Consider the following 24,084-nt stretch of genomic DNA (forward strand, 5'->3'; position numbering starts at 1 on the left):
GCAACCTGCTCCAGTGTCTCACCACCCTTGAGACCAGAGGCAGTTCCCTCAGCCTGCCCTTGTGTGCCACGTGCCCTGGCCCCTCACCATCTCGAAGGCCCTGCTCTGGGCCCCACAGCCCACGCATCAGTGTCTTTCCTGGACTGGGGAGACCAGGAGGGGACAGAGGAGTCCAGATGCAGTCGCCCAAGTACCAAACAAGAGAGGAGGAAAGCATTTTTACTGTTAGGTTCTTGGTTTATTGTTTTTTTTTGTTTTTTTTTCAAATAGGAGAAGGGGACGGGGGATAGGAAAGAAGGGCTCACACCACCCATGGCAATAATCAACACAGTAGTTGTTGACGCCGGGAGATGGAACGGGTGAGCCCGCAGGACGGCCGGGCGCGGAGGCTGGGCCTGCCAGCTAACGGCAGGTGCGGCGGTGGGTCCGGGCGCTCCTGCAGTGCTGGGCGCTCCTGCGCCGCCGCTGCTGTGGCGTCACGGAGGGGAGCCCCGGCACGGTGTTGTGGTGCCAGGGGAGCCGTGCTGGAGGTGGATCCACTTCCATCGGTTCTTCTTGGTCTTCTGGTGGATCCACCTCCATGGGCTCCACACCATCAGCCACAGGGTACATGTGGCTGACGGTGCCCCCCATCTGAAGCTGCCTCCTCAACCTCTGCAGTTCCTGCAGCCACGCGTCTTCTCTTCCCCCACGCAAAGATGGGCAGCCATCTGCTTTGCTCTTGGACCTCTTGTTTCCAGGCATCCTTGGAACCTGAGGGCCTCAAAGCTCAGTGAATTGTGGGCCGGCTGCCGGGGTCCCTGTGTTTACAGGGCCCCGAACAAACAGCAGCGAGGTGGCTTGTACTTTCTTGTACTGAGGACTCCAGAGCTGGATGCAGTACTGCAGGTGGGGTCTCCCCATATTCCCCTAGAATATGAGATGGCTTTTTAAGATGCATGGTCTGAGACGTGTGTAAATGAAGTAAGACCTGTTCAGAGTGTGTCTAGAGGGACTTTCAACGATGACAAGGAACTAGCATTCACCTGCAGGAATTACTGTAGCCAAGAATATGTGTGGAGCTTTTTATTGGCTTACGTATGGCACATGAACATAACCATGTTATATTTTGTGTTGCTTGGCTGTATTATTCAGTACATGGAAGCACCTGAATAGTAAGTTATTGAAAACACTGAAGGAGAAGCTGACGACTGTGTGGGCAGCATTGGTATCAGAAGCACACAGCCCTGCCTACACAGTATTTCACCTCTTTTGCTGCTGCTCTCCTAGACAGAACTTTCATGAGCTCGTGTTTGTGAAACAAGATATCCCTCCCATATACAGCTATAATTATATAAACCCTGGCATTCCAGCACAAAGAAGTGTTTTATATAATGCCATTTAAAACTTGCAAAGCAGTCAGGAATGTTTCTCAGTCCAGGCACAAATTCACAGACCCAGCCCTTTACCTGTGCTGTAATTATAGCCTTAAACTGTTGGTTTACTTCTTTGTCACAAATGGTACTTATTCTAGACATGGATATAAAATGAGCTGGATTTTGGAAATCTGTGTTGTTTCTGGACTAGAAAATGATTTCTCTACTCTTAGAGAATATCTCAGGTTCTCCCTTTAAGAACAAAGGACAGACCAAAGACAGGATCTAACTAAAAAGTAAGGGAGATACAGCATTTGAATAGTGCCGTCAAAATATGATTCATGTGTTCCTTCTGCAGTACAAAGGGACTGTCATGTCACTGAAATTCAGCACCCATCTCTTCTTATAATAAGATAGCTAGGTTGTCCACAACTGTTCAGATATTTTTGCTCTACTGCTGATGGAATTTGTCCACAGAGTATGTCCAGATGATGGGCAGAGGGAGAGAAGACCCTCCAGAGGGTAGAATCTCGCACTGGATAAGGCAGTATCCCTTTCTAAATTATCTACCTCGTAGCTATGCTGTAGTTCTGATAGTAAGATCTGGGCAATTTATTTTCTTCTAGTGAGACCTTCTCTTTCATGCTGACTGGGGAAGATGGGAGCCGGCGGTTTGGTTATTGCAGGAGGCTGTTGGTAAGTACATCACCTTCACCTCAAAATGCAGAACTCTGTTAAACAATGTCTCAAAAGTATAGTCTGAACTTTGAGGGTGTTTCTCATGGTTTTAAAAGAAAACACAGTTACTCTGAAATTTGGAAATGTAAGGAGAGCTCAAGTAAAATAAGAATTCGTAACAGCTGTCTCAATCAAATAGATCCCACATCTTGTAGGAAATTTGTAAGAATGTGGAAAGTTTCTTGTGTGAGCATTTACTTTTAAAATTCTTCATGTTACGTGCTTTCAAGCAGAATCAGAAATACTACAACACTGCAAACAAAGGCAAATGTGGTATTTCTAAACATTTGTGAGTAGCGTTTATCTCTTGGACAGCTGCTTACATCTCCAAAGTACTCTGCCAGCACTGCCTAATCAGTCTGCAGCAGGTCGGTGATGGAGGTAAATAAGCCACCCTGCCGAGTAGGAGGGCAGCAATGGTGGAGAGCAGGTCACCATCACCATTTGCTCAGGACCAAGCTGATGCCAGTGCCGGGAAGTATTGGTTCTCAGGCTCCTTTTCAGTCCTCTGGACCAGAGATGGTCAACTGGTGGTGTGGGGACCCAACTCAGCCTACCAAATAGTTTTGTCTTATCACCTGGAAAATCACTGGTGACCTGATAAATTGAGAGCATGGCAGTGTGTGCGTGTGTCGGGGGGGCGGGGCCGGGCCGAAACTGCACAAAGGCTTGTAAAGTGTATTAAGAGCAGGTGAAGCACAGTGCAAACAGGGATTTTGCTGTCCATCCTGCAGATCTGACTGGATAGCATAAAAGCATACAGCAGCACCAGCCTATATTCATCACCTCTCAGATAGGTTTGGAGCTGGGTGTGAGTGACTAGGCAGGAAGCCATGGCTCCTGTGCTGTTCACATGACAGTTGCCTACACTTGGTTGGAGAGCTTATGTGGCTATTGGATGCTGCAGGAGCATTTTGCGTACTCTCTGTGCAAAATGAATGTCTGCAGCAGCATTGCAAACTTGCAAATAGGTACCCCCTGTCTAAGTGAAGGGAACACTGTCACTTTCCCCTTCCTTCCTTCTCTGGCATGATTTCCCGTCTTTCCACAGAGGGAGCACCTGCCTTCAGTAGCTTTCAGTGGCTTCCAGTAGACAGAGCAACTCGCTGTCATTAGAACAGCACGCTCCATCCTGCATGCTGCCTGTACCTGACCCTGCTCTTACCCTGCCCTTTGTCTGTGGCAAAGCTCCTTGTCGTGCAGACAGCAGATGCTCTGTCTGGGAGGTATTGCTGTGTGTGGTTCCTCTATTTGTAGGAAGTTTCATTTAAACTAACATAACAGAAAACTTGTTTATCAATTCTGTGGGCGGTATTTGCCATAGGTAGCATCACAGAGACTCGCTTACTCTGTATAATACAGTATGTAAGTGTGGGCCACAACAAGGTTTATATGTGGAAAGGAAATGTCAATGAAAGGCTTGTGTTGCAGTAAATTTAGGGCTGGTCAGGGGGTGATTCAGAGATAAACAAGTGGAGCGCCTAGAAGGTATCCTTGCTGGTGTAAATAAGCATAACAAGATGTAGGGCAGCAGTACAATTCAATTACTTTTTTATGTGTTGTCATCCAAAAGGATAATAAGGGATATTTGGACAAAATAACAACACCTCAGAAAATGTTGGCTAGAATTAAATTATGGAATGTTTCCACTCTACCAGGTAAAGGTGGTTTAAGACTTTTATATTTCTGGGAATGTTAGCAAGTTTGGAATCATGCACAGGGCTTGCATTTGTGAAATGCTATAACACGGCATGAGTGCTATAACACGGCATGAGTGCTATAACACGGCATGTAGAGAATAACCAAGGGATCAAGCCCAGCCAGCATGGGTTCAGGAAAGGCAGGTCCTGCTTGACCAACCTGATGTCCTTCTATGACAAGGTGACCCGCCTAGTGGATGAGGGAAAGGCTGTGGATGTTGTCTATCTAGACTTCAGTAAAGCCTTTGACACGGTTTCCCACAGCATTCTCCTGGAGAAACTGGCTGCTCCTGGCTTGGACGGGTGTACTCTTCGCTGGGTAAAAAACTGGCTGGACGGCCGGGCCCAAAGAGTGGTGGTGAATGGAGTTTACTCCGGTTGGCGGCCGGTCACAAGCGGTGTTCCCCAGAGCTCTGTGTTGGGGCCAGTTCTGTTTAATATCTTTATCAATGATCTGGATGAAGGGATCGAGTGCACCCTCAGTAAGTCTGCAGATGACACCAAGTTGTGAGGGAGTGTTGATCTGCTGGAGGGTAGGAAGGCTCTACAGAGGGACCTGGACAGGCTGGATCGATGGGCCAAGGTCAATTGTATGAGGTTTAACAAGGCCAAGTGCAAGGTCCTGCACTTGGGCCACAGCAACCCCATGCAACGCTACAGGCTTGGAGAAGAGTGGCAGAAAAGGACCTGGGGGTGTTGGTTGACAGCCGGCTGAATATGAGCCAGCAGTGTGCCCAGGCGGCCAAGAAAGCCAATGGCATCCTGGCTTGTATCAAAAATAGCGTGGCCAGCAGGAGTAGGGAAGTGATCGTGCCCCTGTACTCGGCACTGGTGAGGCCGCACCTCGAATACTGTGTTCAGTTTTGGGCCCCTCACTACAAGAGAGACATTGAGGTGCTGGAGCGTGTCCAGAGAAGGGCAACGAAGCTGGTGAAGGGTCTGGAGCAGAAGTCTTATGAGGAGCGGCTGAGGGAGCTGGGACTGTTTAGCCTGGAGAAAAGGAGGCTGAGGGGAGACCTTATCGCTCTCTTCAACTACCTGAAAGGAGGTTGTAGAGAGGTGGGGGTCGGTCTCTTCTCCCAGGTAACAAGTGATAGGACAAGAGGAAATGGCCTCAAGTTGCGCCAGGGGAGGTTTAGACTGGATATTAGGAAATTTTACTTCACTGAAAGGGTTATCAAGCACTGGAACAGGCTGCCCAGGGAAGTGGTTGAGTCGCCATCCCTGGAGGTATTTAAAGGACGTTTGGATGAGGTGCTTAGGGACATGGTGTAGGAGTGGTCTTGGCAGTGTTAGGTTTACAGTTGGACTGGATGATCTTAAAGGTCTTTTCCAACCTATATGATTCTGTGATTCTGTGAAATGCAAAATGGTTATCCTGGACCAGGCTGAGACTGAAATAATCAGCCACAATAAAAAAGATGTATACACAGGAATGTTGAATTAGTTTGTCAATGAAGGATTAAGGTAGGCACTTTTAATCACTTAAGGCTCAGTGAAATCCAGCCTACATTAAAGGCAACATAAAAATAGAACACTGACTTTCAGCTGGTGCAGAAGATAGGTTAGCATAGTAGGAAACTCCGGGAACAGAATTAAATCAATACTACACACTTTTATAAATGGTGTTTTGAGACGGCATTGGAGATTGTTTTTGTCCTCCATTGGCTATGGAAAAAATCAATCAACCAGATAGCAAAAAATAATGTAAAAAAGGGGAAAATAAGTAGTGTTTTGCTAAATCTATTTAATAATTTAAAGCCAGTTATAAAGCTGATCTGCTGCTGCCCTGGGAGATCACTTAATTCAGGGTATTTCATCTGGTTCCAAAACCTGACATGCAGAAGCTGACAAGCTGCAAAACCTGACAAGCAGTGCCTCGTCTCACTGGTACAGCCTACCCAACAGAGGAAAGTGGAGTGATACCAACGTACTTTACCAGCTTGTCCCTTTCTGGGGCAAATCCTGCCATGCCTTCTGAGAGCAAAACTGGAACAGTCTGGGACTTAGAAAGAAAGAGGATTTTGGAAGCTGCAGAGAAACATCTCAGCATTTCTCTATCTGGGGAAATAGCAAAAGTAGCAGAGATCTGCTGTTATTTGGATCCTGCAACTTCTTTCTGCCCTGCTGGGAGAAATGGTGGAATTGGGGTTGTTAGCTGAAGTGCTTTCTTCATAGGGTTCAGCTGTGCTCACAAAGCGTAACAATTTGTTGTCTCCTGCAAATGTCAGTGCATGGGTGGAACAGCCTCACTGATGTATACCTCCGTGTGATATTTCTATTCACAGTCACGTGCATAGTTTCTTATTTTATATATGCAAATACAGAGTTTGTACAGGCAACAAGGAGCAGGTAAATTCTGCAGGCACTGTTTATATGCCAGGGGCTTGGGCTCTAAAGCAGATTTTTGTATTTGGGTGTCCAATTTCCTGAGCAGTTTCTGAAACCTTCAGTCGGGGTGGCTCTGATGTCCAGGCGTGCACAGCATCTTCTCAGATTAGTCCCATTCTCGACCCACAGGTTCTGTCAAATGCAATAACCATAATTAGGGAACTACATGCAGTTTTTGGCAAACATTACGTAAGAGAAAGGCGGAGCAGTCCTGTGTAATATGGAACCATAAGAAAACCCTAAAAGCATTATAAACTGCTCTGCCTCAAGACAAGCCAACTGCTGTGAGGCTAATTCCTTAGAAAATATTCCCCCGCTGTCCTGGCAAGGCATGCTCTTGTAGTACCCAGCGAGAGGTGTCCCACACCTTCTAGAGCATTCGGCAGTCCTCGGCAGCAGGCTCCGTGGCTGGATGGGCCAACCGGCCTGATCCTGTGAGGATGACTGTCTGTGTCTTCTGCAGAGGTTGGTGTTATGATTCCTTTGTTTATGAAACAATTACTTTTTGTCAGCTTTGTTCTCCTTTGGCATGTTGTGATATGAACGAACGGCTCCACTTTTTCTTTTCTGCCTTCAGATTTCAGATTCTTCCAGACCCTTTTTTTTGGGGGCTGTGCTAAAACCCTGCCAAAACTACCTCAAGGGATACAGTGACAATTACGTTCTGTTCGTACTACAAATCCTGTACAGTATCCCCTTTAAATGTATTTATATTGTTTTGTTTCATTTTGGAACAGGATTAGAATGGAATGTAACCTATTGTACCACAGCAAACAATCTGCACTTCCATAGATAGCATGAAGTTTTCCAGTTACATCTTGATACCTCCAAGGCAGTCGTGTAACAGCTTTCCTAGTGACTTGATGTGAGAAGTATGCATCTTCACATAAAAGGAAATGGGCCAATATATAGTAGAGATACTGACTCTCACTACTGTGCCCTTTTACTGCAAATAAGACATTTTTCTTTAATAACTCAGATTAATTTAACTTTATTTTCTATGCTAATTAATCCATCAACTTGCTAGGCTCTTTTCTAGAGCTGTTCTTGGGCTGTGGCTCTGCAATACACATATGTCAGCAGTGAAGATGATTTGAACAGTTCCTGCTGAGGGCTTAGCCTCACCCGGCCGGTCACGGCCCTCTCCAGGGGACATGACAATGCCCGCAGTGCTATGGGGCAGCAACCTGGGCAGGAGCAGAAGGGAGAGCAGGAGCACAGGTACAGCAGGAGCACACGGTGGGGAAGGAACAGGGGTGAAGCTGCTGTAACATGAATCTGAGCGTACCTTGTAAAATACAGATTTTTAGTTTGGTTTAGTGTATGATTTTGTTTTACTAATTGCCTTGATTTAGTATGTTAAAAAATTGCTTTCTAAAGGGTGTGACTGAAGTCTTAGCTCTTCTCTATCTATGCAAGCCCATAGGCTTGTGCCCAGTAAGAGCACAGTGGATATACAAGGATCACAGTGGTGAAAGCAGGGACCTTCTCAGCGGGTTTCTGCTGACAGAGCCTCAGCTGCAAGACCCACCAGTACTGGAAAAATCTGCAAAACTTTCCTTACTGGGAGGCCGTGAACAGTCTCTGCAGCCCAGAAGAAGGGTGTAGACAGCCAGAGAGACACCAGGCCTGTATCCTTTGGGACATGCATGGATCCAGGGCAGCTCCTCGGCAGCCTGGGCTGTCAGTGGCCTTATGGCTGGGATCCACAGCTGTGCCAACCCCTGTCCCCAGGGACAATCATGGCATGTAAGCTGCTGTTTTACGGGATCTTCACAAGCGTCTTGGGCTTTACTGCCATGGGAGTTGCTGCGGATGTTGAGGGGTGCTAGTTCTAGCTAGTGGGGCAATACTGGAGTATAAAATACTGCATCCTCAAAACAGTGTCCTGCGGTTCGTTGCCACCGCAGGCAGCTGGTTCATGGGAACAGTAGGAGACACAATTTCTATCATATAGAGCAGACATCTGAGAAGACCCAGTTCTCAGAGCAGAAAGCCTGATAATGTCAGGATTTCTTGGCTGGTAACTTTGTACTTGCAGAAATAATATGAAAACTTGCAGGGTCTGTTTCAGCCTATCCTACCTCTCTCTTCCCTCTCACATAAAAAATGCTCCTCCAGCATTTTTCTAGGCTGAGATGAGCCAGCCCCACGAGTCAGTGGAGGAGCAGATGCCTGAACATGAAGTGTGTACATTAAAACATGAAAAACAGTCGTTAGGTGGGACTAGTTCATCCTGCATTTGCTGAGGCTGGAGAGGGGAATTCATTACACTGTGAAAGCAACTTTTGTGGGATGCAGGCTAATGTTTATGGAACTGAAAAGAGCTCACTGGAAAACCTTTTCTTCCCCCTGCCTTCTTCCCTCCATCCTGCCCTCCCCCAAGCACCTTTGACAGCCCTGCGCACATTGGGTGCTCTGGCATTAAAAGTTCACGTTTCACATATAACAAGAAGACTTTAAGACAAGCTTTTGGATTTAAAACACCCACAGTTTTCTCATGGTCTGAATTTGGATTGGCCCTAACAAGGAGTCAAGAGCTGCCACAGAAGCTGGCTTGTGACTGACGTATTCATTTTAGACTCTCAACATTTGAATTGTTCTGATTCCTGACACCATTAAAGAACATCTCTGTTTCTGGGTACGTTGGCTTGCTGGTGAGGCTAGGGCTTGTGTGGCCATGAGGCTGTGATTGTGATCTGATCTGACACAATAACCTGATTTCTGCAAATCTACTTTTCAGTCTCTGTATTTGTAGGTCTGTTATTCTTTAAATTAAGCCAGCAACAAACCAGCAGACTTTCCAAGAAGGAGCCTTGCTGGGTTTTCAAGTATGTCTCTCTTTCTGAAACTGCCAAGCCTTATCTAGTATATGCAGAAAAATGTTCATGGGAGGCATCTCCTCTATCTTCTTGATGTCATCCATTCAAGCTACACACCCCATCAGATTGTGTGTGGCTCTAATATAACTGAGCAGGCGAAATGTGCTGGGAGGTTATTCAGGAATACCATGTGTCCCTGTTTAAGCTTTGGATTGAATCTGCCTCTTTCATTGTTCCAAGATCAAGACAGTCCTAGAGCCAGGTAGGATTAAAATAGTGTCCTTTTCACTCTCCTGCAGAAGGGAGTAAACATTACACAATGTGTGTATGAAAATGGCGTTTTCATTGTCATGTAGAGTTCAATATTTTTATATACTATCGCTTTTATATGATCATTGCTTTAATTACAGCTAATTGCAATTGAAGCATCTACAGTTCTGGTCTCAAAGGGAGCCCAGGGTGTTAGAGGCTTATGCAGAACTAACGCATGTGCTTTGCAAAGGCCACTTCCTTCAGACAACTCAGCTGCTGTGGTGCATTTGTGATGGTCCTTTTTCATCTGGCCTTGGGGCAGCCCTTACTGCTTCCTCTGGTTTTCCTAATAATGCTCTCTGGGGAATTATTCAGAAGATCTCAGGCGAGATGTCCTGTCCCGTTTTGGGGAGGAAGGAGCACAGCCCTTCTGGAGTCTTCAGGTTGATGCTCGTCTGTTTCTTGCTGCAGTCCTGCTGCTTTGAGATGGCAGGTAGGACTACGGTGCATGTTTCTCCTTCTTGCTGTTTGGTAGGTCTGTTTTTGCTGCCTTTCCTCTCCACACAGTGTATCTTCAGGTAGATGGGAGAAGCTGGGAGGAGAAGTGCAGGAGCAAAAATGTTGTGTTTGGTCCCCACTGCTTTGGTTCTTCTGATGTCAGCATGCTGGGACTAGCATTCTCCAGTTAGTTCTGGGACTATGAAACCAGGAGCTTTCCTGACACCCCACAGCCTCCCCAGTATCTTAAAAAACCCAAACCACTGAGTTATGTGTCTGAATGGCTGGCAAGTATGCACACTACAGGGACAGCCTGCCTTGCTTTGAAAGCAAGCGCATGCAGTGTGTGAGAGACTCTCAGTGCTATGCCAGACTGGGAGGAGATCTCTGAAGGCTCCCCTCAATTTCAAGCACATGGGTGGGGAGGTGTGATTTGAAAGAAAAATGGCAGGCTTATTTTTTGGAGCAAAAGCCTCCTGTTTCTCCTGCCAGAGCATGTTTTGGAGTGGGCTTTAGTCAGTAAAACTTGAGATTAAACTCACTATAAAAAAGACTGTCCTGAGCCACTTGCACACCAGCTCTGATGCAGATCTCAGCTCCTCCATCTCATAGCCAAGTTCCTGTCAGTTTATGTTCATCCTCTTGGGAAACTGTCTTGTTATCAACAAAACTCATTAACATTTTCATTTGTGTCACTGGACTAAGGCTGAAAATATCCTGGGCTCCATGAAAACAAACTGAAAACAAATCAAAACCAAAACATCATCCCTCCATCCCTCTTCTTCCAGGAGTGCAGTGCATCAAGGCAGAGTCACTCAGATGCCTCTCAGCTGTGCTACTTTACCATGCAGCTTCCCTGAACTGGACCTGTTCATCGTGTGGAAGAGTGAGCCTTGGAGGACATGACTCCAAGACTTTGTTGCTACCTTGTAGAGCACAGCCTGCAACTTGGAAGCACACTCTTCTGGGAAGAGAGGAGGTTAAACCAGTACTGTTGGCCAGACCCAGTGCCCAAGTCTACCCCTAGTGAAGAGAGATGTGTCCAGGCAGAGAAGGGAGGAGTGTCATGTCCCATATGACGTTTTTCTGGGAAAGAAGCAAACTACAGCACAATGAGCAGGTGTTTTAGATCCATCTTTGAGGTGTAAATTAATGGCTGAGAGGGGAGGTTATGTGAAGAGTTGCCAGTGTTAGAAATTTGAGAAGTCCTGCCCCTCAGAATGGCTCTGCCTGAGGCTCTTGCTTGCTGCCTCTTACGGATGATTCCTACGCACCTGGGAGGCTGTGCTGTTTGCAAGGAAAAGTCTCTGAAATAATAGAAAAGGATGCCCTATATGATGAGTGCAAGGATGGGAGAATCCCAGCTCTCAGAGACATGTAGCCTTTAAGACGTTTGAAAACAATGATATTTCATAAAGGATAATCTTTGAGTAAGCACTAAGCAGTTATTGTTTCTGGTCTTATAGATGACCCAGGAATGTGATGTTTTTACTGGCACTCAGTGAGACAGCTCTTGGTTGGGAGCTATCCAAGGCTGCTGGCATGGCTTCGGCATTCCTGCAGATTTGACACAATGATTTTAACCAAAATCCCACATGCTTGATATAATCACTCAGTGCCTTTAGAAAGGGTTTTATACCTAATATGGACAAAAAAGGGCTCTGCTTTTTCAGAGATGTGACGTGTAGTGAGCAGGTTTGGATCCAGAAATAGACTCATCTGTATTCACTTAGCTTTGGTATTTTTTTGTGGTCTTTATTATAACAGGCAGGCACCTGCTGACTGTCCAAGTCTAAATTGCAATATTCAGATTTAAAAAGCACAGCTACCCCTCAGCCTCAGTTTCTCTTGATTGACATCTGTGTGGCATGTAAATGTCAAACACACCATGGGGAAGTTAATCACTGTATCAGCAGAGTCTAATGTTGAGACAAAGATAAAAATATACTGGCCTTCTATGTGGATACAGAGATGATCAGCCACTTTGGCTAAATGTACAAGTGGGCAGAAGCTGATGGAAACAGCGACTGAGCTCCTTTATCACAGAGTTTTTATTAATGGAGGTGATTCTGTCACTGCTGCATATCAATAATGTACAGCTGCGCAAAGAGGCTAAGTGATGCCAAAGTGATTCTTTTACAGCCACTTTTCACTCCATGCAGCACAAGCACAGCTGACTCCACAAGATGCAAGGAAGTAGGCAGCCTCTCCTATTGTCTCAGACCCCACTTTCAGCTTTTTGCTGCTGGGGTACTGGGGTTTGCTAGCGTACCTGCAGCCATTCTGTGCCATGACAGACGTAGCTCCTGGATGAGGCAGCGTCAGGACTTCCTTGCATTGTATCTTGGGACTACATGTGACTGCATCTGAGGTCAACAAGCTGCCTTGTTAAAATAACAGCCCCTAGGAAGTGTGTGCCTGCTGATCTGGTGAAAATCAGTTGCAACTACACAAAACTGAAATGCTGTGTCGCAGCTTATTAAAAATACAGTGGGAAGCTGCTATGCATGGATGTCACTGCCATCTACGCGCGTTGTACACAGGCAGACCAGTTCTCTGCTCTGAGGACCTTGCCAGTGAGGATGGTTTTTCTAAAGTGCTCAGTATTGGCCTAATTGTACTTCTTTTCCAGTGAATAAGCTGAATCCAGCAAGTGGTTGTACCCTTCTTTCACGCACAGTGCTGACGGGCCTTTCCCTGCAGTGATATAGGCAGGGTTGCAGAGTCCAGCATGCTGAGGGAATACACATCAGTCATGCCAATTTAAACCATTTGCTTCTCTAGGAAATATCTTCAATAGGATGGTTATAGAGGATGGTCTTTATAGTTGATTGTTTTTTTTTTTTTTTGGGGGGGGGGCAGATTTGCATCATTGGTTCATACTTGCCACTGTTTAAGTTATTTAAATGTTTCATGTTTCTCATGCATTAATCTGAGGAAGTTAATGATTTAGCTCATGCAGCTTGCCTTTGCTTAGATCTATGAGCTTGCTTTCTGTAAGTTGAGCTCTCTTTGAACATCATGGATTGAGTTGGGAACTAAAGCCATCATAACATCCCTTAGCATTGTAGTTCTCATCTCCCAGCACATAGCCCCAGGGTGGCCCCACTCCTCTTGCCGCAGCAGGAGCAGAGGACAATGATAGCGCAGGCATGAGTTACAGTCATAGTTAAATGTGCTTTTATGGCTGCAAGCTGGAGCGATACTGGAATACAGCTCCAATGCGCTGTGATTTCCAAAGTGGATAAGCACTATTTACACTTTTTAGTTTCCCGTCTTATGGAAGAAATATGATGCTTTTCCAAGAGTAGCTATTTTGATGGAGAAACGGATAGTGAAAGATGTCACATGATGGCCAACTGTGTGATCAGACAGAGAAGTGTATTTCCTTATGATTCCAAATGAGTATGTAATTTCAATCTCCTTTTTACTGTTATCAGCCAAGTGGAAAAGGCCCACGCCTACCTGAAGTTTATTGTGTCATCAGCCGGCTGGGGTGCTTTGACTTATTTTCCAAGGTAAGAAGGTTTTTTTTTCAATATTGCTTTTTAATTTGATTGTTTACTGAGACACATCTGCAGTGATGAAGCAGACAAGAAGAATTTCTTCCTTTGATGGGAGATAACTGTATTTTACAGTTGCTGTTTTGGATATTCCATCCCTATTATTGGGTTCATCAAAGAATGTCTTATTACTTGTGTGACTGAGGCAGAACTTGATTCAAAAAACATCTGGGTGTCTGTATGATCTGGCTGACTGAAGTTTTTTCCATTGTTTTCTAAAGCCGTTCTGTGCTGAGCTGTAATTCTTGGCATCCACAGTTTGAATGATGGGCCAGTACCACTTTTACTCCAATACCCTGTGGAATGATGAGGTTAAGAAAAAAGATTATTTGATAAGTGAATTCTATACTCTTAACAATATTGACATGATTTTTTATCCTAGGAGGCTAGGAAAGCGTGGATAATCTTTTAATTGGCCTCCACATTAACGAATCCAAAGCTGCATTGTATGCTGATGTGGTTTACCTAGGTAATACATTTCTTGACACAAGAGTTTCGAGACAATAAGCAGGGCATTGCAGCTAAACTGTGAGACTGAATAGCCATAGAAACAGTTAACTGCCAGTCAGCTCCAGAGCCATAAGCATTCTTCTTTTGTAAGACAAAAGTTTATTAAAATTAACTATTAATAACATTTCTGAATCCATTTGATTAATGTTTGAAATATCTCTCTAGCTGCCAGTTTAGGGCCTCCTAGTCCTCTGAGAGCATGTCCTGCAAAACCCAGTGAGCACCTCAGAGTATCATATAGCATTTGCTGGTGATCTGTGGAGAACAATGATATGTCTAATGTCAAATGGCTGCCTTCCCCTTTTCCAATTTCGATACAGCGTTCCTAGAAATGTTGGTTTAATTTGCCAGAGATTTTCACTTTGGAGATGGGAAATCTCACAGAACTTACACAGATTTTTCTTGTTCCTTTCTATAGGAATAAAGTTGAAAAGAACCTGTAAATCACTGAAGTTAATAAAAATCATAGCATTTATATTGTTCTTATGATCTAATAATCATACAGAATGTTATCTTCAAAGCAGGTTTCAAGCTTTTCTATATAAAACTTTGTTTAACACAAATCTTCTGTGAAGAAAAACAATTGGGTTGCAATAGTTAATTGCTATTCTGCTTCTGACGTCTTTCATAAAGCTCTGAAATCAAGGGTTTATAACAGTGTCTCTTAGACATAATATGTATCTAAACACAGATATCTGTGAGTGAAATGGAATGCATTGTTCTGGGAGGATAACACAGCTCACCAAACTCGTGGTATGGAGAGATGTCCTGAGGCTCTTTGTTTGCTTTTATGTTTTTATCTAATTTTGATAGTGCACTAATTTTCAAAGGAAAACTTGGGAGAGGGAAAAAAAGGCAAAAAAAAAAAGAAAAAAGAAGAAAATTTAAGTATCCTCCTTACAACCAAGTATCACTGCAGCTGAGGTATAAAGTCAGACAAGGAAGGTCATTGCACCAAAATTGCAAATAATCTGCTTTCCCTGTTCAATCTGTAACTTGAAAAAAAGTGTCTGATCATCCAGCTAAAGTGAACCCAAGGTTGATGGTGAGTGTAATTTCACTGGCTTCAGCAGGGGCTGTTCCCAGGCATTGTGGCAGGCAGGCCCTGGCCATACGGGCCTCAAATTCTTGGTCTGTGCAGGAAGGCAGGCTCTCACTCAATTGCATATTGGGCCCTGAATGGGACTGTAACACACCTGTGCTCTTTTTCAACAACCCAGCTCGTGGAGGGGCTGGGCCACAAAAGGACCCCATCGCACTGGAGCCTGGCCACAGTGGTACTGTCCTACAGAGGGCTGGTCACCTCCTGACAGTACCGGCACCAGGGTGGGAGCAGGGTGTTTGGCAGCACGTGGGGCTGACCCCAGCCCTGGGCTGGATTTAGCACAGCTCTTTAACACACACTCCAAGCACCGCATTTGGAAAGGGTTTGGGCGAAACAGCTGTTAAATGAAGGAGGAAGAGTTTGAACCTTAGCATCCCTGTTGGTTTTGAAGACAGATGTGGTGGGGATGGAGACAGAAGTTCTTGAAAAGTGAGACAGTCTCTTTTTTCAGCCTAGTAAGAGGAACCTGGGCTGTCCTAATTGATAAATCCAGTGAAAGAGAGGAAAGCGATCATGATGGTGCACTTTGCCAAATTAGTCAAAGCAAGAAACAGTTGTCTTTACAGAAAAATGTGAGTGATGAAAGACCATGAGATATTAAACCTTGGATATTATTTATCAAAAAGCAAAAGGAGTCCTCTGTTTTAAAATGTTTATCATCCTGTTTCTGATAGTCTGCATTATTTTCATCTTCCTCAAAGCCACTATTGCTCACAATTGTAATACCTACTGCTAAGACAGACTTGAGAACCACAGATATCTTTCCTGCCAGCCAGTTCATTTGGTCATGGTTTCAACAGACGTTTTTGACCATTTTATCTCCTGAGATCTCTATCCAACTTTTATCCAGTTTAAATGTTCCTTTTTATTTGTGTTGTGAAGGTTGTTGGGACAGGGATATGACACACACATGGCCCCCAACTCCAGCAACATAAAGCATCGAATAGTGACTGCAGAAAAGGAGATATGTGTTGGGCACATTACAACTGCGTGCTGGCAGTGTGCAGGAGCACTAAGGGACCTGGGGCATAGGTGTGCTTCATTACTACTTCCCATTTGGGCAGCTGGTTTTGTTTAGTGAGGATAGTTGTTGTGCTGCAAATTACATCAAGAATGAAATTCATATCTTCATTTATGGTTATCTGCCACTTCCATGGACTGGAATGCAAGCTATGTATATAGGGTCAGCTTTGCTTTAGTTAGGTCTTTATGATGTTGCAAGGAGGAAGGGGAAACTATGCACCAGTGAATGCCTCTGTTGGCATTTGGTGTCACTAGCTATCGTTGTAAGTCACCAGCTTGTGCTTAAGTATCTTTTAATGTTCTGTTTCAGTGAAAAGCGTTTCCAAGAGAAACAAGGGAAAATGTCTGGCTCAGACCCACTAACTCTTGTATGGCCTTTTGCTCTTGAGTGGTGGTTAAAAGATCACCATTTCAGGTCAAACCACTAACTGCTTTGAAGCTTGCTTTCTCATCTTCTTTAGGTTTATCATCTATATGGTCTGTCTAATGTGGGAAAACTTAGCTGTGATCTAATTTATGTTGGCCCATGTGACCAAAGAGAGAAGAAAATAATAGTGCTCTCTATCTGTAAGAAGTTCCATCTGCTTATTTCAAACTAGATTGCCTGCTCTGCATCATATCAAACAGAAAATGACCTTAATGCAGGCACCCAGTGTAAACAGCTGGGCATGCTTCATGAGGCTGCTCACGGCTGGCTCCAGCTCAGCACAGACTGCGACGTGACCGCTGCCGCCACGGCCGTGACTCTTCCAAGACCTCTTTCCTGGTGGACCTCTGCTGGTACCATAGTGTGGCACGGTTTCTTTTCTTGCTGGTCTGGCTTTTTCCTGCCCTCTCAGTTGAAATGGAAGAGATGCCCAGGGCAGAAGAAAGTGTTTCTCCTTAATACAAATTTCAAGATGTACCACTGAGACGTGATGCTGACCTGGCCTGTGATCATGAGATTTGTCTCGATCTTTCTCTTCTTCAGCTCACCCTGTTGTTCAGGCAAAATCCCAACAATATAGATCCCTTTTATCATGCTGAGTCTTCTTTCTCCTTTCCAGATTTGTTACTTCTTCCTTGTCTCTGTGTTAACTGCATTCACAAAGAGGCTCCATTTTGTAACTGGAAAACATTTTTAGCGTATGATCGAATCCCATGGCTTTAACGGTAGAGAAGAAATGAATGGCAGAGGAGAATTAAACTGAGATCTGCCATGTGTTTAGGCACATGTGGGTCAAAAGATGCTTCAAAAGTGTATGTGGTGCTGACATGTTTTGTCTCTTTCTCTCTTATGTCTTACTAATGGATCAGATCCTGGATGAGGTTGAAAGGAGAAGGGGAATATCTGCTGCCTTGGTTTATCCATTTATGAGGAGTCTGATGGAATCTCCTTTTCCTGCACCTGGAAAGACAATCAAAGTTAAAACCTTTCTGCCTGGAGCTGGAAATGAGGTAAAAAGCAACTGCAAACATTAAAAGTCAAAGCCTCCCCCCTCACCACTCCAATATCAAACAGCAAAAGAAAAACAGGAGGAGACATACAGATACTGCAAGGCATGTGAGGTGGCACACCCTCAAAATGAGCAGTGCAGGAGCTGCACCAGTGTTGGTATGCTAATGCTAGTTCCCATTGATGGTTATAAGCCAATTTATTGTCATGTATTTGTTATTTTACGTTTATTAATAAGTTGTCTTTAAGAAAAAAACACAAGCAACATAAATGTCCTAGTATGCCTGGCCTAGTGTAGCTAACAGACTACAGTGTTGCTGGGCTTTATCACAGTGATAACAAGCAAGTGTAAGTTTCCCATGCTGACTGTACTTGAACAGTTCAGCAGCTGGTTGTTATTGCAAACCTCATTACTGCTGGTCCTGGCCTTGGTAGGAGGAGTGACCAGCAGCATTTAAATGGCTCTTTTTGGCAATAAATACCCTTTAACTGGCCCTCAAAGAAATAGTCTATGTTTGGAAAAGCATGTCATATAAAAGTTTGTGTGTGTCTGTGTGCGCACATATAATAGATTTCATTTCCTTTTATTACTGACTCAAGTAGCTAGAAGCCTAGCATTGTATACAATATATGCCTTACTGGCAAATGGCAATATTGGTGCCTTGCTTAAAAAGTTTTTTGTAACTTGAGGCTTGCTAGCCATTCGCCATGTCAAATTCTGCTCTCTGCATGTCCTTATGTAAGTACACAGTAGCTCCACTCAGATGGGCAAGCATATAGAGGAAATACATTACTGCAGATAGGAACAGAATTTGGCCCAGTTAGTGAAAGCAGGAAAAAAATTGTCCTCTAGGGTTATTTTACACTCCTTAGGGTTAGTTTTACAGTGCTATTACTATTTTTACATTTAATCGTATTTTCTCCAAGTGTAATGCCACTGACTTCAATGGAGTGGGCCTGTAATGTCACTTGGTATGAAATGTAAAGTGTTCCTTGTATAAGTGACTTGCAAGGCATGTTTAAGTCACAAGCATTTTCTTATGGAGAAGCAAAGGAAACCTGAAAGGCTGATTGGTGTAACAGTGGTAAGATCTGATAATGCTTTTTTGATGAATGTATCTGGGAACCATGGATCTGCAACTTCTCTATCTTCTGCTCAAGCTTCTGAACTCTCGCAGAGAAAAACATTGAGATAATTCCAAACAAACAAACAACTCTCTTCTGGCTGAGCTTTGCTCTCTGTTATGCTAGTACAAACTCGTTATTTAAATGGAATGCATTGGCTTAATTAGGAACAGAATATTGTCCTTCCATTGTGGCTCCTCTGGCCTAAACAAAGATGATGATTAATTGGGAAGTAGACAGTATATTTCTTTGTGATGAACAGACTGAAGCAGAAAGCTTTGCCAGGCAACAGAAAACATCCATGGCATTTGTAAAAGCTGCTGTAACTTGCATTGCTTCCTACCCTGCAGCAAGATTTTGGCATTGGAAGTTTTGCTGTAAAACCAGCTCCTCATGATTTGGCACATAAACATGATTTGAGCTTGCAATCTCAATGCTAAGGAATGGCATGGGCACCTTTATTGAACATGAGAAAGAGGTAGGCAGGCAGCATTTCCTGAGGAGGTATTCATGGTGCACCATCGCTCTGCAATTTGATTCTTACTGCTGTTTGGGGCAACAGCTGAGTGAAGGGTATCTAATACTCTGGCACCATAATGTTTCTGTCTTTCAGGCTTAAAAAAAAAAACTGTACACAAATACTGTTCTAACAGTGACTTTCTTTTTACAGTCCTGTGTTACTGATCACAAACAATATTACAACTAAACTGGTATGAACTGGTTTTGTTTCCAGTATCCTGTGGTCTTGATCATATCCTTAAAACAGTGTGTTTGTGAGGAATTTTTTAAGGGCTACTCCAGTTTAAACCCAATACAGTATGCTCATGGAATGTGGTGTCATGTGCATGAAAACATAAAAGTGGTCTAAAGCAATAAAGTGACGGTGATTTTTGGACGTATGGAAAGAAGGAGATGTATGTATGTTCCTGTTAATATGTCTTCAGAGATTTCAACACAGCTTCAAGCTGGCCAGCTTTTCCCCTTTCCCTTCTGTTTCCTCAAATTCCTCAGTAGTTCATCATTTACTGTCTTGCACTTCATATTTTTCTCCCTCTGTTACTCTCTTCTTCATGTTATTTTTCCCTCTTCTTTTTCCTGTCCTCCGCCTTCAAGTTCCACATCTGAGCATGTCAATTGCAGAGTAAAAGGAAGATATAATAAAGGAATCAAGCATTTGAGAAAAGGAAGGAGAGGGCCTGAGGTCATGGATGAAGTATGAAAATTAGACTTTAAAGGGATGTCACAAGTCACCATCTAAGACCTTGTCCTGACTCCCCAGTTAAGTATATATATGTACATATCTTTATGACAAAAAAAGGTTTTAAACATTATCTAGTGAGTTATGCATCATAGAAGAGTGAAAATGAAGTAAATTGGGTTTAAATTTTGCCCGGCCTTTAAGTGCAGTCCGTGGCTCCTCTCTAGATGTGAATTTGAATTGCTAGCCAAGTTTATAACCAGATTTACCTTGTCTTTTATGGCTGTTTTAACCCTGTAAGCTTCCAGCTCCAGTGTTTCCAGTTTGTTACTTGCTTCATACTGTTGACTCAGCCAAGCTTTACATCTCTGACAGGGTGTTTAGAAGGCAGAATTATGCTTCCCTCGGAAATGACAGCAGATTTAATGCACACAATTGTATTCTGGGAAGAAGAATGACTTGATAGTGAATTGTGTAATACGCCATTTCTCTGGAGCGCTGTGCCTCCAGCCTCAGTTTGCAAAAGAGGATGGGGGTCATTCTCTGTGTCGCCTCAACAGGAAAGCATGGAGTGCTGCTGGAGGGCCCAGGCTGGGGTGCCAGGCACCCCTGGCGCTGTCAGCCCTGACCAGTGATGCTGACTGATATTTGCTGGATGTGTTCAGGTCATTGAGCTGCGGCGGCCAATGGACTCGCGCCTGGAACACGTGGACTTTGAATGCCTTTTCAAGTGCCTCAGTATTCGTCAGATCATCAGGATCTTTGCTTCTCTCCTGTTGGAGCGGCGTGTGATTTTTGTAGCAGATAAGCTCAGGTAAGTGGCAAAGGGACCTGAAACCACACGTTCAGGACAGTACTATCTCTGGATACAAAAAGCTTTATGAAACGTCCAGAATGGTTGTCAGATGTGAGGATCCTCTCACTGTAGGATTTAAATAATTTTTACATCAGTGGAAGTTATTTGCTTCAGGTGGGGGACACATTTGCTAGCAGTCACTGGCTACAAGCCACTTGTTCTGTCTTACTTTCCTATCTGTAAAATGGCAATACCAGTACTCACGTGTGTCATACTCAGCAAATGTCTGCACAGCGTCTTGAAGCAATATAGTCCCAGGAGTATTTCATTTCAGGTTTTGGAACAGAGTAGTCATAAACAGTAGCAGAGGTCGTCACTGAGGTGCTTCACCTTGTGGCCATGCAGCGCAGCCAGGCAGGGAAGTGGGGTGCTGAGAGTTCACCTGGTTTGCTCCATGCAGTACAGAGGGTTTATAATGAGGCTAGGTTTCAAATCCTGCGCTACCAAACCCATCCAGTGGGAGTGTTAAGAATGCTATTACGGTTCATCACAACTAGTTAGGATATTTTTCCTGGTGCTCACAAGACCTGAAAACATTTCCTTTCCGAAGCTCCATCTTGGGCTCCTTGCTATATCCTTTCAACATACCTCTTACTTCCCTGCCCTTTGATTGCAATTTCCCCTCCTTGGCTCATCTAAGGCATGAACTCACCCCAAGGTGTAAGGAGGGAGAGCGACAGGTCACAACTCCACATGGCCTTTACTAAGGAAATGGGACCTCTGTGTAGGCTGCACCCCTGCCCCGCAGCAAAGAATCATCCCTTTTTTAGATGCTTGTGTAATCCATATAGAAAAGCGTGGACATTGTAAAGAAGACGTTCTTTGCTGTGGCATGATAAATAATAAAAGATGGCAAATAAAAATAAAGACCGTAATTTATTAGACTCAGGAACATCCAGCGTCTTTTAAAAGGACACAAAAGACTGTATGGGTGGTTAGAAACACAGATGGATCTACCCAAACAAACTCTGTTAAACACTTTATCAGCCCCGACCTCCTCTGAATGACCGCCAGAAATAATAGCTGCACTTAGTGGCCGCCAGTGTATATAATAGCAAAAATACTTTGCATAGTAAAAGCTTTACAACCTTTAGGGGAGAATTTCTTAAAGCTGCAGACCCTTCTCAGGTTATAAAGTTACTTCCTTAGCAGTCTTTTTTGTTGTCTAGAACAACAGGAACATTTTATTTCATCCCTTCCCTTGTCAGTACCCCTTAGTTTGAATGACCATTTGGGATGACTTAATTTCACATAAACTCCTGGTGAGAATTGTGTAGCTAGTCCAGGGTTTCTGCAGTACTTTAGTAGATATGTGAGTCACACCATGAATATTGGGGCAGGTGGCTTTTGAAAATACTGTTGGCGTGTTCCTTCTGACTCTTTTCCACAGTATGATTAATTACATCGTTCTGTCTGTTTCTATTTTACTGTTCATTTAGCAGAATTAGTGGCACCCATAAGTCTGATTGTAACTCAGAATGACACAGCTCTGCGTTCCTTCAAATGGCACAAAGTTTTGAGTGGAAAATCACAGAAATGGTACAGAGAAAATGAGGGCTGGGCTGTGCTGCTGCCAACTGTTGCTCTGCTTTGGAGTTCCCAGTTACTCCTCTGTAATGTTGTCCTGGTTTGGCAAAGTACCCCGAGCCTCGATCTGTGGACTGCGGGCACAGTACTGCAGGGATGGCTTGCTGCAGGAGACATCCTCAGCCGTGAAGGCTCAGACATAAAGCAGCCATTCCCTGGAGCATTTCTCTGGGACAGCTGGCCTAGCCAATGTCATATAACGCTTCTGGGCACTGTTCAGAGAAAAGCAGCAACAATTAAACCTACTTTGACAGTCTTAAGGCAGCTTGGCTTGGAAAACAGTCATGTTGCCAATGCTGAGGGCTCATGGTAACCCAGGACTTCATCAGGCAATCGAGGTTTTATACACATTCCAAGCCCGACTGGAAGCTAACAGCTCAGGCTTGCCCATGCAATTACCTTTCTCCTGATAGCTGCCTAGTCCTACAGGCCTCAGAGCAGAGGATAACAGAGTCCTGTTTACAGGCAAAGCGCTGCTGCTCTCCCTTCTGGCACACAGAAATAGGGCACCAGGACCAACAGGAACCAGAAATGTTAAAGATCCCTTTCAGTAAGCACATATCCAAACATTGCGCTCTCCTGTAAAAACTGTTCTCCAGCAAACCGTTGTTTCTGTTGTGAGAGTGAGCCATCGGGTTAGGGGCCATTGGCACATACTTTGAGAAAGGAGAGGATTCAGGTGGATCCAAGAGGCTTATGAGGTTTTGTGGTTGCTCCTGTAAGAAGGGACAGAACCTTTTTTACAAAAAGGTTTATATTCATATACTTTACTATATCTGCATATACTCTTTATTATATACATACACTTTGTTTTGTTTAAAAAGAGTATGACAAAATCTGATGTGGTAGATAAGGCCCTGGATTAAGGCTTGTGAATCCTGAGCTCTCATTCTGAACCCTCCAACCTGCTGTGTGACACATGCTGGAAACGTAGCTCCTCTTTCTTATCTTTTATCTGGTCTGTCTGGGATCCTAAATGCTCTGGGATGGAGACTACTTCTTGCTCTGTGTGTGCATGCAGCTCTTCTTGATACAGTGTGGCCCCTCTCAGCATGGGGATATAGGAGGTACTGTAAAATAGAAACTAATAATGAGTCCTTTGACAAAGGCCTGGAGAAAGTGACAGTGGATTTAAATTCAATACTTACTGAGGTTTTCATGGTTTAAATGGGGATGAAGTCTAAAATGAAACACTCTGGCTTCGAGCTAATAACTGTCTGTCTTGGAACCTTTGCCTTGCCTGACGTGAATTTTGTTTATGGGCATCACGGCTGAAACTGAAGGAGTTTACCAGTAATGTGGGAAAAAAAGAAGTGAAATATCTTACAGGTCCAGTCTGTGGGCCCAAAGAATGAGAGCAGGAAATTAAAAAGATTTTACAAGGGTTTGATTTCTGCATGTACCCAAAAAATAGCTTAGAAATAAATGATGTTGAGGTTTAGGCTTCAAACAATGAGATGCAATGGGCTTTTGTGGCTGCCTGTTTAACAGGTCCCCAAGCAATAAATGATTTCACACGTTATACAAGTTTGGGAAAGTCATGCCTAGTGAAGTGAGATTCATTCAATAAATTGTTATTTATGGTTCTTATAGTGCCCAGAATGTGAAAATTTATAGTCCTTGATCTTTGCACAGAAGAGGTTGCCATTTTTCAACACAGAAAGTGATGCTACCAGCCATGAGGAATAGTAAAGTTTTGAATGACAGGACTGTGAGGTTGCCTTAGACGTGTACAGTTAGGTTTGGGGTTTTTTCCCAATAAGTTGCTTATATATTTTTTCTGCTTGAAATTGGGTGAATAAATCCCTGCAGCTGTTTGCTCACCTTCAAAAATGAACTTGAATCTGCCAGTGACCTTTCAGTATTTTGCTTTCCATGAACAGTCAAGAAGACAACAGAGAATAAAGATAACAATAGAGACATTTG

At 44.0% G+C, this 24,084-nt stretch overlaps 1 protein-coding gene across 6 annotated transcripts in view; it reads left to right on the top strand.

Annotated features, from left to right (window-relative positions):
* Positions 1 to 24,084, top strand: part of DENND2B (DENN domain containing 2B) — a 192,897-nt gene that overhangs the window by 146,215 nt on the left and 22,598 nt on the right. For all 6 annotated transcript variants that reach the window (XR_012775859.1, XM_075502183.1, XM_075502180.1 and 3 more), the window contains 4 exons: positions 1,982 to 2,051; positions 13,197 to 13,274; positions 17,254 to 17,394; positions 20,381 to 20,529. Coding sequence is in view for 5 of the 6 variants with exons in the window: in XM_075502183.1 (XP_075358298.1) it covers positions 1,982 to 2,051; positions 13,197 to 13,274; positions 17,254 to 17,394; positions 20,381 to 20,529 (438 nt within the window). In the remaining variant the exon portion in view is untranslated. The remainder of the gene's footprint in view (positions 1 to 1,981; positions 2,052 to 13,196; positions 13,275 to 17,253; positions 17,395 to 20,380; positions 20,530 to 24,084) is intronic.

The sequence above is a fragment of the Mycteria americana genome, chromosome 5 (genome assembly GCF_035582795.1).
Source record: "Mycteria americana isolate JAX WOST 10 ecotype Jacksonville Zoo and Gardens chromosome 5, USCA_MyAme_1.0, whole genome shotgun sequence".
In the NCBI taxonomy this organism is placed as follows: Eukaryota; Metazoa; Chordata; class Aves; order Ciconiiformes; family Ciconiidae; genus Mycteria; species Mycteria americana.